This window comes from Clinocottus analis, unplaced genomic scaffold, assembly GCF_023055335.1.
Source record: "Clinocottus analis isolate CAN_PGR_092001 unplaced genomic scaffold, fCliAna1.0.p SCAF_23, whole genome shotgun sequence".
NCBI classification, from domain to species: Eukaryota; Metazoa; Chordata; class Actinopteri; order Perciformes; family Cottidae; genus Clinocottus; species Clinocottus analis.
The window spans coordinates 3,081,342-3,093,832 of NW_027175965.1; the positions used below are offsets into that span (position 1 = coordinate 3,081,342).

Sequence of the window (12,491 nt, forward strand, 5' to 3'; positions counted from 1 at the left end):
AAGTAACACAACAATAAACTGGCAGAGGAATGAAAGTTAACAGATGCTCTTGTGACCGTCGATGTAAACCGTCACGCCGTCCAACCAAACGCTGACCTAATCAGTGGATCTAACAAGCGTTTCCCAAGGTTTCACTCTGGGTCCTGTGCCGTTCATCCCATATAGTGATGGCATTTTACCAAACGTACCAGACGTCTCTATGCTGCTGACGGCTCAGCCTCTCGTTGAGATGCTTGTTCTATAAGACAGAAAGTAAAGCGCTTTTCTTCCCTTTTTTTTTCTAGAAAACACAAATGCATTTCCTTTTTTGTTCATTTTGCGATAGGTTGTCATTGTGACAGGTCCTCCCTGTTAAGCTGACACCAGAGGACGAGCGTCGAGGAAGGAGAGAGAGAGAAGAGCTTTTCGTTAACCTAAATTAATTGAATCCAAGATTGATAATAAGATATCAAAACCCTGTTCCGAAACTAAAAGCAATGGGTTGAACTCCTTCCCCTCAGGTTGGACTGTATGTATATTTCTTAAGTGAAGGAATGGTCTCCCCCCCCCCCCCCTATCTCCCTCCCGCTCTCTCTCAGGCTCCTGCATTGCACACTAACAGCATATGTGTTGGGTGTTAATTGGCCCATCACATCTGCTGGCTGTAATTATAGAGCTGTGTAGTCGAGTGTTTCTGACAGGCCCAACCTGCCGGGATGATCGCAAGACATGCGATGCGATGAGGGCCCAAAACCTTCACTGCAGTCGAATGATCAGTGCGATGCTCTCGGATTTCCGAGCTTTCGTAGTTATACGTGTGTGGGGACCTGTTGGACTTTTAGGCTGCAAGTTGATGTCTTTGGCAGTAGAAAAAGGTTTAGGGACAAACCAGAGTTAGGGGCGAGCAAATGTATTACGACCTGTGTGAAGGTTGTCTATGAATACAAGTGATGTATATATGGCATGCTGTGTGTGTGTGTTTTTGTGTGTGTGTCCCATCTGTTGAGATGTGCAGCATCAGCAGTTTGAGCATAGCATGTGGTGCAGACACACACACAAACACCCTGATGAAGGATGAGCTGCCATGATGGATATTCAGTGATGCTTGTTTAGGGAATTTCTTCATCACACACACAATAGTACTCTACACTTTGTCTGAATTTTTAAAGCTTTGGTACTTGTGTTAAGTTCATGAGCATATGTTGATTTTTAATGACATTTCCTCAATGTAAGTCAAAGTGAAGATTTAACTTAACAGGATTGAATTGGTACCCCGTTAAATTAACTGGTGAAGATAACTGGCCACCAGTTGTTCTGTTCTGAGACATTTATAACAGACATTTATTTAGAGGAAAGGTCATGTTGGCTTGATGTGATATCAGCTACACAGCGAGCACAGCAACCACACACAGTGTAGAGATAGAGGCCGATAAGAAGGGAAGTCACAACGAACGAGGACACAGAAGAACAACCTTGGACAGGGGAGGAACGTGCCCCACCCGGACTAAAAGCACCGCTCGTTCTGCTGCTGCCCGCCGGCTGATGACCAGACTTTCCGTCTGGTGGATGATGCAGAGAGCAAACAAGATGACTCTGCTGACCGGCTACAGGCGGACTTGCGCAAAGGTGAACATTAACGCTGTACACTTGTTTCAAACTTCAACGTGCAGTTGTAGTCGCTGCAGCACAGTTTCCTTCTCTGAAGAAACTGTGCTCCTCTAATTCTTTTATTCTCCTGCAGGCAGCTTTGGATCCCTGCTGGGAAACATGTTTCCATTATGCAGAACTGACTGAAGGCCACATTTCAGTGTGAGCGTCTCTTTGTGTGTGTGTGTGCGTGTGTGTGTGAACTGGGCTTTTTGAGTGCCTCTCGTCACCATCAAAGCAGCAGTCTGTCATGTAGAGAGTGCACAGCAGCCTGCACAGGGAGAGAGTGCTGCTGCTCAGCTTCATTACTTTCTCTGGCTGAAGCAGCTTTTAAGACCAAAACTTCTCTTCAAATTAGTCACGGTATTTTACCCACACAGGGATAAGTCCTTGTGATAAAGTCTTTATGCATCCCCCTACTGTCAGAACCGCAGGGGCACGCAGCCCTCCCTCTGAGCTGTCAGCCGTGTGAAAGACTCGCTCAGCGTCATGGGAAACGCGCTCGTTTGATTTCTCTTCGAGATGAGATGATCGATATCATGTCTGGCCCGGCTTCAAAACACACCCACTAACACCTCTAAAGCTCGCTGATTAACGTGGTGGATCTGGCTTGTTTAATCCGGGCATGAGCAGAAATGTACAAACGTCGATTTGTGGCTTTAGAAGGAGTTGTGAGCCGAACTGCTTCTCATTGAACAGTCGGCAAAAAGCGACCGTGTGCAGCTTCCTGAGGTCTCGTCATCGCCGTGAAATCATTGCCCGGTTCTGGACCGCCAAATCTGTAGCAGGGGCGCACTGAACGAACAAGATGCACATGCGATCAGTAGTGTGACTTTTAGAGGTTTTGCTCAAAATAGAATAGAAGTAGAACGGACACTCAGTCTTTTTTTGCAGTAACGGGTAAAACGAGCTCAGGGGCATACAAATGTTCATCTGAACACTCCCCAGTCACAGGCTTAAGAAAAGTGCATCACCATCGGCAGATGAGTGACAACGTTAAACCAGTGTAGCATTATAGCGGAGCGAGCTAGCTGGCTCATTCCACGGTGCCTTAATGCTACTCTGGTTAGCAGCAGGAAGGTGGCCGGTTTGAAAAAGCTGCTGCTGCCTTTTTGTTTATTGTCACCATAACAGCTCACAATAGTCGCTATTTTCTTATTCACTCATAAACAGCTATGTTTAAAATGTTTACACGTGTGTGTTTACTGCGGTGGTACCTGCGATATGAGCAACTTCATTATCACCTCAGCAAGTAATAACTTTGTTCATGTAAAACTCATAAGGCACACAGTCATAGAGGCAGACCATCAGTGATGTGACGCCGCTGACGGGAGAGATCGTGGAAACTAGCGGCGAACAAACAGCTGTGTGCGTTAAGTTACACCACCCGACACACACACACACACACACACACACACACACACACACACACACACACACACACACACACACACGGCAGGCGAGTGTGTGTGGATAAGATCTACAGCTAAACTCATTTCCCATAGTCCACTCAATAATGTTGCTGTGAGGGTTACGGCCACCACAGGAAATCAATATGACGGCCCACACGGGAGTGTGTGTGTATATGACGGGGTGTGTGTGTGTGTGTGTATTGTCTTTATATTCACACTTCCTGCTCTGCTGTCACTTGCTACGAGGTTACCAGCCCCGAAGGGAAACAAATAAAAAGAGATATGCAACCGTGCCTCGATTCTCTTTTGGCAAATTTACATTATTTTGTAAAGAAGTCAATGACGACCTGTTGCCAAGCAGGTCTGCTCTACCATTTGGAGCTCAACTAATTGAATTGTTCATGCGGCTCTGCATATAAAAAACATCAAGTAAAGAAAGTCTTCTGGTTCGATTTAGCCGTCTCAGTCTTCCGGATTCAAATTGAGTCGCTTGTGTCGAGAAGAAAGTTTTCCCTCAAACCAATTGTTCAAGTTTAACAGTTAAAGGGAACATTTATTTAACATGCACCGTGTACTAAAACACCAGCATACACACCAATCTTATCAAAAAAGCCCCTGACATAAAAAGCAGCCTCAGCAGTCAGAAAATGTCCATATGGTGAGATATATTGCATTTATCAGGAGGTGCATGATCACTAAAGAGGCCACGGCAACATATAAAGTCTCTAAATGATGGAAACACGTCAGTGTCAAATATGAGCCTTTGGACTTTTTCAGGGCTTCTCCGACTGCATATGAGCAAACATGCACACGTGTGGCTGTTTCCTTACATTCTTAGAAGGATTTTGTATATGCTGCCATCACTTTCTGTGTTCTATATGTGCAACAACCGCTTGTTAAGGATTTGAGAGCTTTGTGCGTCAGATTAACTCACTAATCTGTGTAGATGTGCACTGGTGTGTGTGTGTGTCACATTTCAAACTAAACACATGTGAGAAAACAGAGACGAGAGGGCAATGTCAGGAAGCATGTTATGTTGACAAGCTTAAGACTTAAAGAAATGCCTGGAGAAGCATGCTCGTAGCTGTTTGGAGGTGTCGACATAATGACCTTGACTAAGTTATAAAAAGAATCAACTGCATATGGACATGTAAATATTTCAATTTCTTGCATTAGAAACACTGTGACAAACAGCCAGAAACAGATCTGTGGACATCTGTTGGGACAATGTCAGAAAGTAGCCAGAAGAATGGAGGATGGAGCAAGAATAACTATAATTTTGAACTGAATATGATAACTGGTGTTAAAAGAAGATGCCGGTCTCTCTCAACCCCTCACAGCACCCTTTCTTTCTGTGGGAGTCCTGGATCCATTTTGTCTTGATTATAGCTCATCACGGGCTGTCGGCTCCAACCACTCCTATCCGAAAACTGTTGCTATGCAGGAGTTACTTCACAACCCCTCTTTCTTCAGAAAAACACTGCCGAGACGAACACACAAAACGGGAGGCGGTGACAAAGAGCAGAGAAGAAGAAATCTGTCAGTGTGTGTGTGTGTGTATGTGTGTGTATCCCTGTTATTACAGGGAGGAGGAAGAAAATTGATGCTTCAAAGTGATAATTACACAACTGTGTCGGCGTCTCTTTCCTGCTGGAAAAGCCACCTCTGGCTCTGACTGACAGGGGAGAGGAAGGCGAGAGGAAGAGGAAGAGGAGAGGTCAGCCGAGGGAACGACGGAGAAAGAATGCGAAGAAGAAACATCGACATGTGGTCGCATCCATTCCAATCGGGACGTGCATCGCGGATTTGCAAAACTGTACGCAGATAGAGATAATGTAATTAACGAGAGCACACACACACACACACACACACACACACACACACACACACAGTGGGATCCATACCAACAGGGGTACATGTGATTCCCATTCCAACACACAAACACACCGAATCATACAGAGCGTCCCGTTTATCCATCCAAAGACAAATTCAGTGAGTCGACCTTCATGTTGGAGCAACTCCTGCTGAGCATCTAAGACCTGCAAAGAGGGGAAGGAGGAGGAGGAGGAGAGAGAGGATGGAGCGGCAGGAAATTAAAAAGAGAAAAAGAGGGGAGGGGGGGGGGATAAAATGAAAAAACTAATCGAGATGCAAAAGAATCTAACCAGGAGTAGAAGGTGGAAGAGAGAAAAAACAAAGAAAAGATGCAGGCTACCAGAGAGGAAGCACATCCAAACTAATAAAGCGTAGAGAGAGAACGGAGTGAAAATAAGTGCGTACCTCTTGGAGCGCCGCAGCATGCTCCTCTCGGGCAGCGAGAAATTGGAGAGCACCGTCCAGAAGGAGTCAGACATGCTAGCGCAGACACGCGACCATCGCTCTGACACCCGGGGCGGAGGACGTGGTTGGCAAACAGACGCCGGCTTCCGCCTGTCACACCGGCAGAGGGAGTGAGCGCGAGAGCTGCTGGTGTGTCGGCCCACTCCTCCCTCCCTCTCACTCTACCTCCCTCTCCCTCTCTCTCTCTACCCGATAGACCTCCCTCCCTTCCTCCCCGATGCTTTTTTCTTCTTCTTCTCACACCTCTGTATCCGAGTGGAGCTCTGATCAACCTCCACACACAGCAGAGCTGTTTTGAACTTTACAGATGTTTGATTCCATTTGAGCCATTTACCAGGCAATAAGCTTCCAATGAATGTTTGAGTAAAATGCCCTTTTTGCACAGCAGGAACGGTTTCAACACAGAAACCTTTTTAGGAACTTTTTTTCCAGCATTTAAGACTGAGGGAATCTCAGTCGAGGGTGATATGACAATTTATACCATGAGACATTGAACATTTTGACATCGTCAGATATCTATGTCATATTAAGTATAACGTACGACAGAATTGATGACTTTAATATCTCTTGGTGCATATGCCCACCCACACTGACACAAACAAGTTGGCTTTCTCATGACCCAGGAACTTATGGTTTTTTTTAATAAATACATTTCTCATTTCCTTTTATCTCAACTCATGACCCCTCAGATTATGGGATTCTGACTCCCAAGTTGACACGTTTATTGACGACGACAACAACAACGCTACCTAGCTTGACTCCCTGACATACCTTAAATGAGAAAAACATGTAATAATCCGACAGTTGGGGGATCGAATGAGTGATTACGCACCAGGGTTTGATTGACAGCTCTCGCACCGGCTCAGATGAGTTTGTTTGAACAGAACCAAACCCTCAGTTTCTCAAATATCACCCCTGCACATTGAACTATTTGGAGTAAAATGGCCTCATAAAAAAATAAGCAGCAAAACAGACGGACTTGTCCTTGACAGTAGCCAGAAGAAGACTCTAACACGTGGATGTTGTCTGGTGTCGTCAGCGCTGCAGTCTCCTGCTCAGCGCAACCAGGAGCTGACAAACCCAGAAAAGGACGTCGGCAACGCAAGCAAAACACAAGTCAAAACACGCACACGGTCGCGAACAAACAGGTGTGTTATGAGGTGACACAGCACGTCTCTTACCTCCAGAGGAAGGGGTTTCCTCGCTGGTGAACAGGGGCTGACAGAGGGCCGTCAGAGGAACAGAGGGAGGGGGAGGAGGCGGAGGAGGACAAGGGGGAGAGGGTGACGACGGGGGGCTGAACGACGGAGGGATGAAAGGAAGTGGGGGACAGCAGGTGCTGGAGGAGGCTGCTGTTGCCGTGGCAACGCAGCTGAGCCGGCGACCAGATTCTGCCAACAGAGGAGGGAGGGGAGGAGTGGAAGAAAGGATGAGGAGAGGAGGAAGTGAGCCGGGTAAGGAGGGACGTATGATGAGGACTGCTTGGCCGTGTGTGTGTGTTTTGAAGAGACTGTTCTTTAACATCTGTTCTCTCTCGTTTCCTCAATAGCCGCATCACGGTACATATAGTTTGTACTTCTAGGATTACAACTTCTTTGTTCTGCACGCAACTTTGATAGTTGTGACTACAGTGATTTGAAATGGAGACAAAAGTAAAGCCTTAAAATGAGCCAGTGTTTGCCTGACAGCAGTCACTGTGTGTGGAAATTACTTTGTAAAGTCAGTCGGTTCAGAATGGGATGAGTAGAGACAGGTCAGCAAATCCTCATATCTGGCGTGGCCACGATTCAAAGGAGAAGTTCAGCTCTTGGCACGGCTGGTTTGAGACTTTTCAGCTGTGTCTGTAAACCTGATTTGGAGTGTTTTTGGTAAAAGCTTTACTCGACAGTGGCTGACAGTGCTGGGGTCGTACTGTTGGAGCATGCAGCGCCGGCCTCAGTGTGAGAGGCGGCAGCAGCAGTGCCAGGGCTCTAGCCACTGATCCGCAGATGTCCCCTGGCAGCGGGCGGTGAAACTTATCACAGTATGAAACTGCTGGACTGAAAGTCCTGGATCTACTTCACAGAGCTCAGTCAGGAGTCCACGAGAAGTTTGCAAGTACAAAGTTGTACTTGAACAAAGACTGGCTTCCCCGTCTCAGGAAGAAACACATGAAGCCAGTCTGAGTCCAAACTGACGTGAAAACTTTGAGGGTTTACTTTTAAATTTAAACAGCTTACAAACATTTCCCCTGGCTCAACAGAGTTCAGATGGCAGTTGGCACAAATCTGCTGGGGCATGAGGACCGTATGGTGGTGGTGGTCTCAATGCTCCCCCCCTGGCCGGTGGGACAGAATGGGTGAGACCACCTGCCGGGAAGTCAAGGGCTACACACATTTAGTATGTGCAGTGTTCCCCCTACATAATGTTGGGCCATCTGTGGTGCACCACCACCGGTTTAGCACGGCCATCGCCGGCACAAAACTAAAGGCAATTTCATAATGAAATGCTGGATCCCAATTGTAAGTCGAGCCATCTGGCAGGCGAGCGGGGGGAAAAAACAGGGCTGCTGTCGGATATTGTTTCAGAGTAGTTCAACCAGGTTTAAAAGGTCGAGTTTTGGGAAGAGTTTTTCAACGCAGCATCGATCACACACGACTGCGTAGAGGATTTGTTTTTTAGTTGGGTCTGTGTTTTTTCTCACGATGACCAAAAGCACATTGTTTGCCACCATTACATCGCAGAGAGGGGAGCTGAATCATATCCGTGACAGCTTTGTGTAAACACTCAAGAGATCCACTTTCAAGTAGGATATAAAAGTGTGCGTTTGACCTGACAACTAAAGAGGAGTTCTGGGCTGTAATTAACAACCGGGAAGTGACATGAACGAACCCTGAATGCAGCCGAGGAACATATTCTGAGATATTCATTTAACTGCAAACTTTAACATACAATAAACTTGTGTTTGAGCAGTTTCTATTGTGGTTGAATGGCCTTGATGAAATGTTAATGGTGTGACCGTCGTGTTTGAACACAGACATCCTGGTCACTGGAGCCTGTTAAGGCCGATGAAGGACTTCCCTCCCTCTGCTGCTATCTCGCTCTGATAACGGCTCATGTTTCCGTCTCCACGCGGTGTTCTGTTCCACCGGCTCGATATGTATGTACACTATGCATGTTCTGTATTATGAATGTAAGCCGAACGTAACCTCCACCCGGCCAAACTGTTCCCGCACACACATCTAGTGATAGTGACCTAGCCACTGAAACAATGTCTGCAAGTAAGGCATTTATTTTAGAGGCGGCTTCTTCTCTCTCTCTTTCTCTCTCCTTCCTCTTCTCTTCCCACACTAATCTTGTCAAGTTGTTACATTCAGCAGGCGTCAGTAATTTCAATTTCACAGCTAATAACAGAAAGATATGCATCCTGACAGAAGAGAAAAAAAAAGGTATGTTTAAATCCAGATGTTTCCCAATTTTGGAGAAAGTTTAAGTGATTCTCTGTATTTTACCGAAATCAGGTCCAAATCTTTAATTTTTCCAATATTTAATGACCAACATATTAATGGTGGCTGATTTTTGTGTTGAATGACAATTTGCAAATGTTAGCACGCTGACACGCTAAATAAAGATGGTGAAGAGTAGGCCTGCTACACATCAGCGTGTCGCAGTTGTCTTTGACAGCATGTTAGATAGGTGTAGAGTTTCAGTCTTGGATGTAAACATACTGCAGCTACAAAGGAACAAAAAGGTAAAAAGGTACATAAGTAGTTGCCTTGATATGAATCTGACTTGCATTCTCTCTCACACACACTCTCTTACTGGAGGTGAAGGCGTGGAGCTCCCGCTCTCTCCTTCCTCCTCTTCATCTTATGTCCCGGGACAAAAGGCTCAACTGTAATCTCTGATAATCCACCGGACTGCATGAGCTCATCTGTCCGTCAAACACATACTGCTCTGTCCATCTTCCAGCTCCACGCTGGACCCAAAACCGTCTCGCAGTTAGTCCTCCAAGAGCCAAACGCCTAACTTTCATACATAAAGGAATGACCAGGGTGTGTGTGTGTGTGTGTGTGTGTGTGTGTGTGTGTGTGTGTGTGTCTGTGTTACGTCAGCACCTGCTCTTATCTCCTAGACAGAGACACACACAGTTATGTGAGTTATGTTCCCTCAAGAGCAAGCACAGGCTTGCTGAGTCACAACCTAACAAGACGTTTAGAAAACACACTCAGCCTGTGAAGCGATGTCCAGAGCACGCACATATTTATCTGAGCACAATCAGCAAACTCTGTCTATTGCCCGTCCTTCCTTCCTCTTTATGTATGTATGTATGTATATTATAAAAAATTAAAAAAATTAAACAAAATCCCAAACTTGTCAGAGAGAACACAAAGTTTGGAGTAGCTCCATCATGTCAGATGACAAAGAGGAAACTGGTCCGGACTAGTTTCTGGTAGTTGTTCGGCTCCTGCCACCGATCCACCAGACAGACGGTTCAGAGGGACGCTCCCAGCTGCATCGTGAACCCGGGCGCTGAGAGCCTTCCCTGGGTGCCGTCCGCCCAGTTAATCCCTCTCAGTTCCTGGAAGTCTTAATGTGCAGCTCGTCAGATCGCTGTGAGACGAGAGGACTGACCGAGTCCTCGACAAGCAGCAGTGAGACAGAGGGACAAAGGGAGGGAGGGAAGGAGGGAGGAGGGTAAGAGAGGGAGGAGGAATAGGAAGGTAATACTGTCTGTTTTATACTCAGTATTTAGTTTTTATTGTTAAAACTGTGTAAAACAGGACTGATAAAGTTGTAATAAACAGTTACATTCATTGTTTATAAGATAATTACTTTATGAGAAATAGTTTACAATTTGAATGATATGTTGTCACTTACTGACTTTCATTTACTCGTATTATTTACGATCATTTTATTGGCCATTTAATTACTTAAAGTTAAGCTTATTTCTTATATCACTTTTAAAATTACATTTTATATAATATTTATTGCTATTATAATTTGATTTAAATCATTTATTCAACAAATAAGCTTTACTTAGAGTTGATTATTCTTTAATTCTATAATAGTAATAACTTCTTTTAATTGTATCAAATATTTATGGACTTTTCCACATTTAACAAAACGTTTCATGATTTTTTTAAATTTTTTTTTGTTTTTTACAAATAAATAAAAACAAGCTTTAAATGCTTCCAGTTAATGCTGAGAGACGCTGTAAACGAGCCTGAACAGAGTGACACCCTTCTTGCAGGGTAACGTCTACTTCAAGGTAGTTTTCTTTTGATGATAATTTAAAACCTTACAGGGAAATCTCTCGTCCTCGCTCTGACTCGGGGAGGTGCGTTGTCCCGATATGATCAGACCAGCTGTCTCTGCTCTGGTTTCTGAGAAGCCCGGGGACACCGCTGACCCGAATGGGCTAAATGCAGCTCACAAGCCAGATTGCTAATTCATAAACAATGGACTGGATCACGGACAGCTCTGACTAGGGTACGGTTACACACACGCACACACAGACGCACTCACGCACACACAGACGCACGCACACAAGCACACACACACACACACACAGTTAAGTTGGACTGATTACTGACACAAGGGCAGGCACAGGATACAAAAATGTCATTACACACCAAGCTCTGTGTGTGTGTGTGTGTGTGTGTGTGTGTGTGTGTGTGTGTGTGTGTGTGTACGTGTGTGTACGTGTGTGTTATGAGAATATGTTGCCACTTTAAAATGAAACACTGAAGCAGTAATTTTTTCCGACAGATCCCTGCCCAGGTTCCTGCTTGTCCCTCTTGCAGAGACTGTTCTTGATGTTACTGATAGCCTTCAGAGGAATGCTTAATCTAATATATTTATTCAGATGATAAATTGAATTAGGAAAGTACCCAGCGGCTTTGTAAAGTTCTCCGTAACGATGGTAATGATAGTTTGAAGCACTAACTCCCAATTAAGTCCCAAGGAAGAGAACATCCTGCGGTGTGGACCCGGTGGGTCACGATGAAACATGTTCTGTTTGGGTGAAAACACAATCTGATCTGATTCATATGCACCAGATGGAGGGAAACAACAGAAACCGAAGAGAAACCAATGCGGCGCATCTCAGCGGTGAGAGAGAGAACAAGTATTCGACTTGATAACCAGAGACAGGATGCATACTTTGTTTCAGTATTATCACTCCCTCATGTGAATACATTTAAAAAGAGCTGCGTCACTTCCACCGAGTCGACTCGGAGGATTCACAGCGGCCGACATGCACGCACGCGCACACACACACACGCACACACACACTCTCTGATATAAATAGGCCTGCACCATCCGACCCCTGTTGCTCTGCTGATATTAAGGATCTTAAGAGATAGCAGCTCTGTAGCTTCAAGGAGGTATTCTAGGGATAAAAGCTGTTTTTATTTGTGGTTTAGGCTTCAGATACAGACAAAAATATATACTTTCAAAGTTTAAATCATTATTATTTTCTTGCTATGGTTCAGCGATTTAGGATCCCATGAGGGGCATTGGTAATATCTCTGCAGAGCACCACATTTGGAGGATAGCTACAACCCCGCCATGGCAGGATGCTGGAGATAATTGTGAAAGTGCTGTACAAGGAAAAAACGAAACAGGCTCAGTTGATTCAAGTTAGCTATACTTTTACACGCCGGACATGGTAATAACTGGGTACGTGGAGAGGCCCGGTCATGTGCTGACGCGTTAACGCCTCTAACCCAGTTACAGAGGCGCATGTGAGGCCGTATCTGGAGGAGGCGCAGCCGTGCCTGCACCGCCACGCACGACCAGAACCCTAAATAACTGTATTACAGAGAAACAAAGGGGCATGTTTGTTCATATTCCATGTGTTGTTTTCACCCCAGCTTCCCAGTCGTTGTTCTCCAACAGTACCCGTCACACATTGGAAAGCATTGCTCCCAGAGTTCAATCACAAACCTGAAACCTTCACGGACAAAACAAGCTGGCACGCATCAACGCTACGCAATGTCATCCAACCTGCTGGTGCTTCTGTGTCAGGTGACGGCCGATGCTCTCATTCGTGAACTACCATTTGAACGGTAACGTGACCCTGAACGTAATTTGATCCTTTTAGATGACTAGAAAATTGGTCAACTGTTT

The 12,491-nt window shown here is 45.4% G+C and overlaps 1 protein-coding gene across 7 annotated transcripts in view; it reads right to left on the bottom strand.

Annotated features, from left to right (window-relative positions):
- The window catches only part of mast2 (microtubule associated serine/threonine kinase 2), a 136,298-nt gene that overhangs the window by 42,479 nt on the left and 81,328 nt on the right, over positions 1 to 12,491 (bottom strand). For 2 of the 7 annotated variants that reach the window (XM_068589955.1, XM_068589953.1), the window contains exon 1: positions 5,319 to 5,422. The exons of 4 other annotated variants lie outside the window; for them this stretch is intronic. In XM_068589955.1, the coding sequence (XP_068446056.1) occupies positions 5,319 to 5,392 (74 nt within the window). In that variant the 5' untranslated portion in view covers positions 5,393 to 5,422. Of the gene's footprint in view, positions 1 to 5,318; positions 5,423 to 9,179; positions 9,443 to 12,491 lie in introns of those variants that run through there. One more of the 7 variants, XM_068589952.1, reaches the window with a different exon arrangement.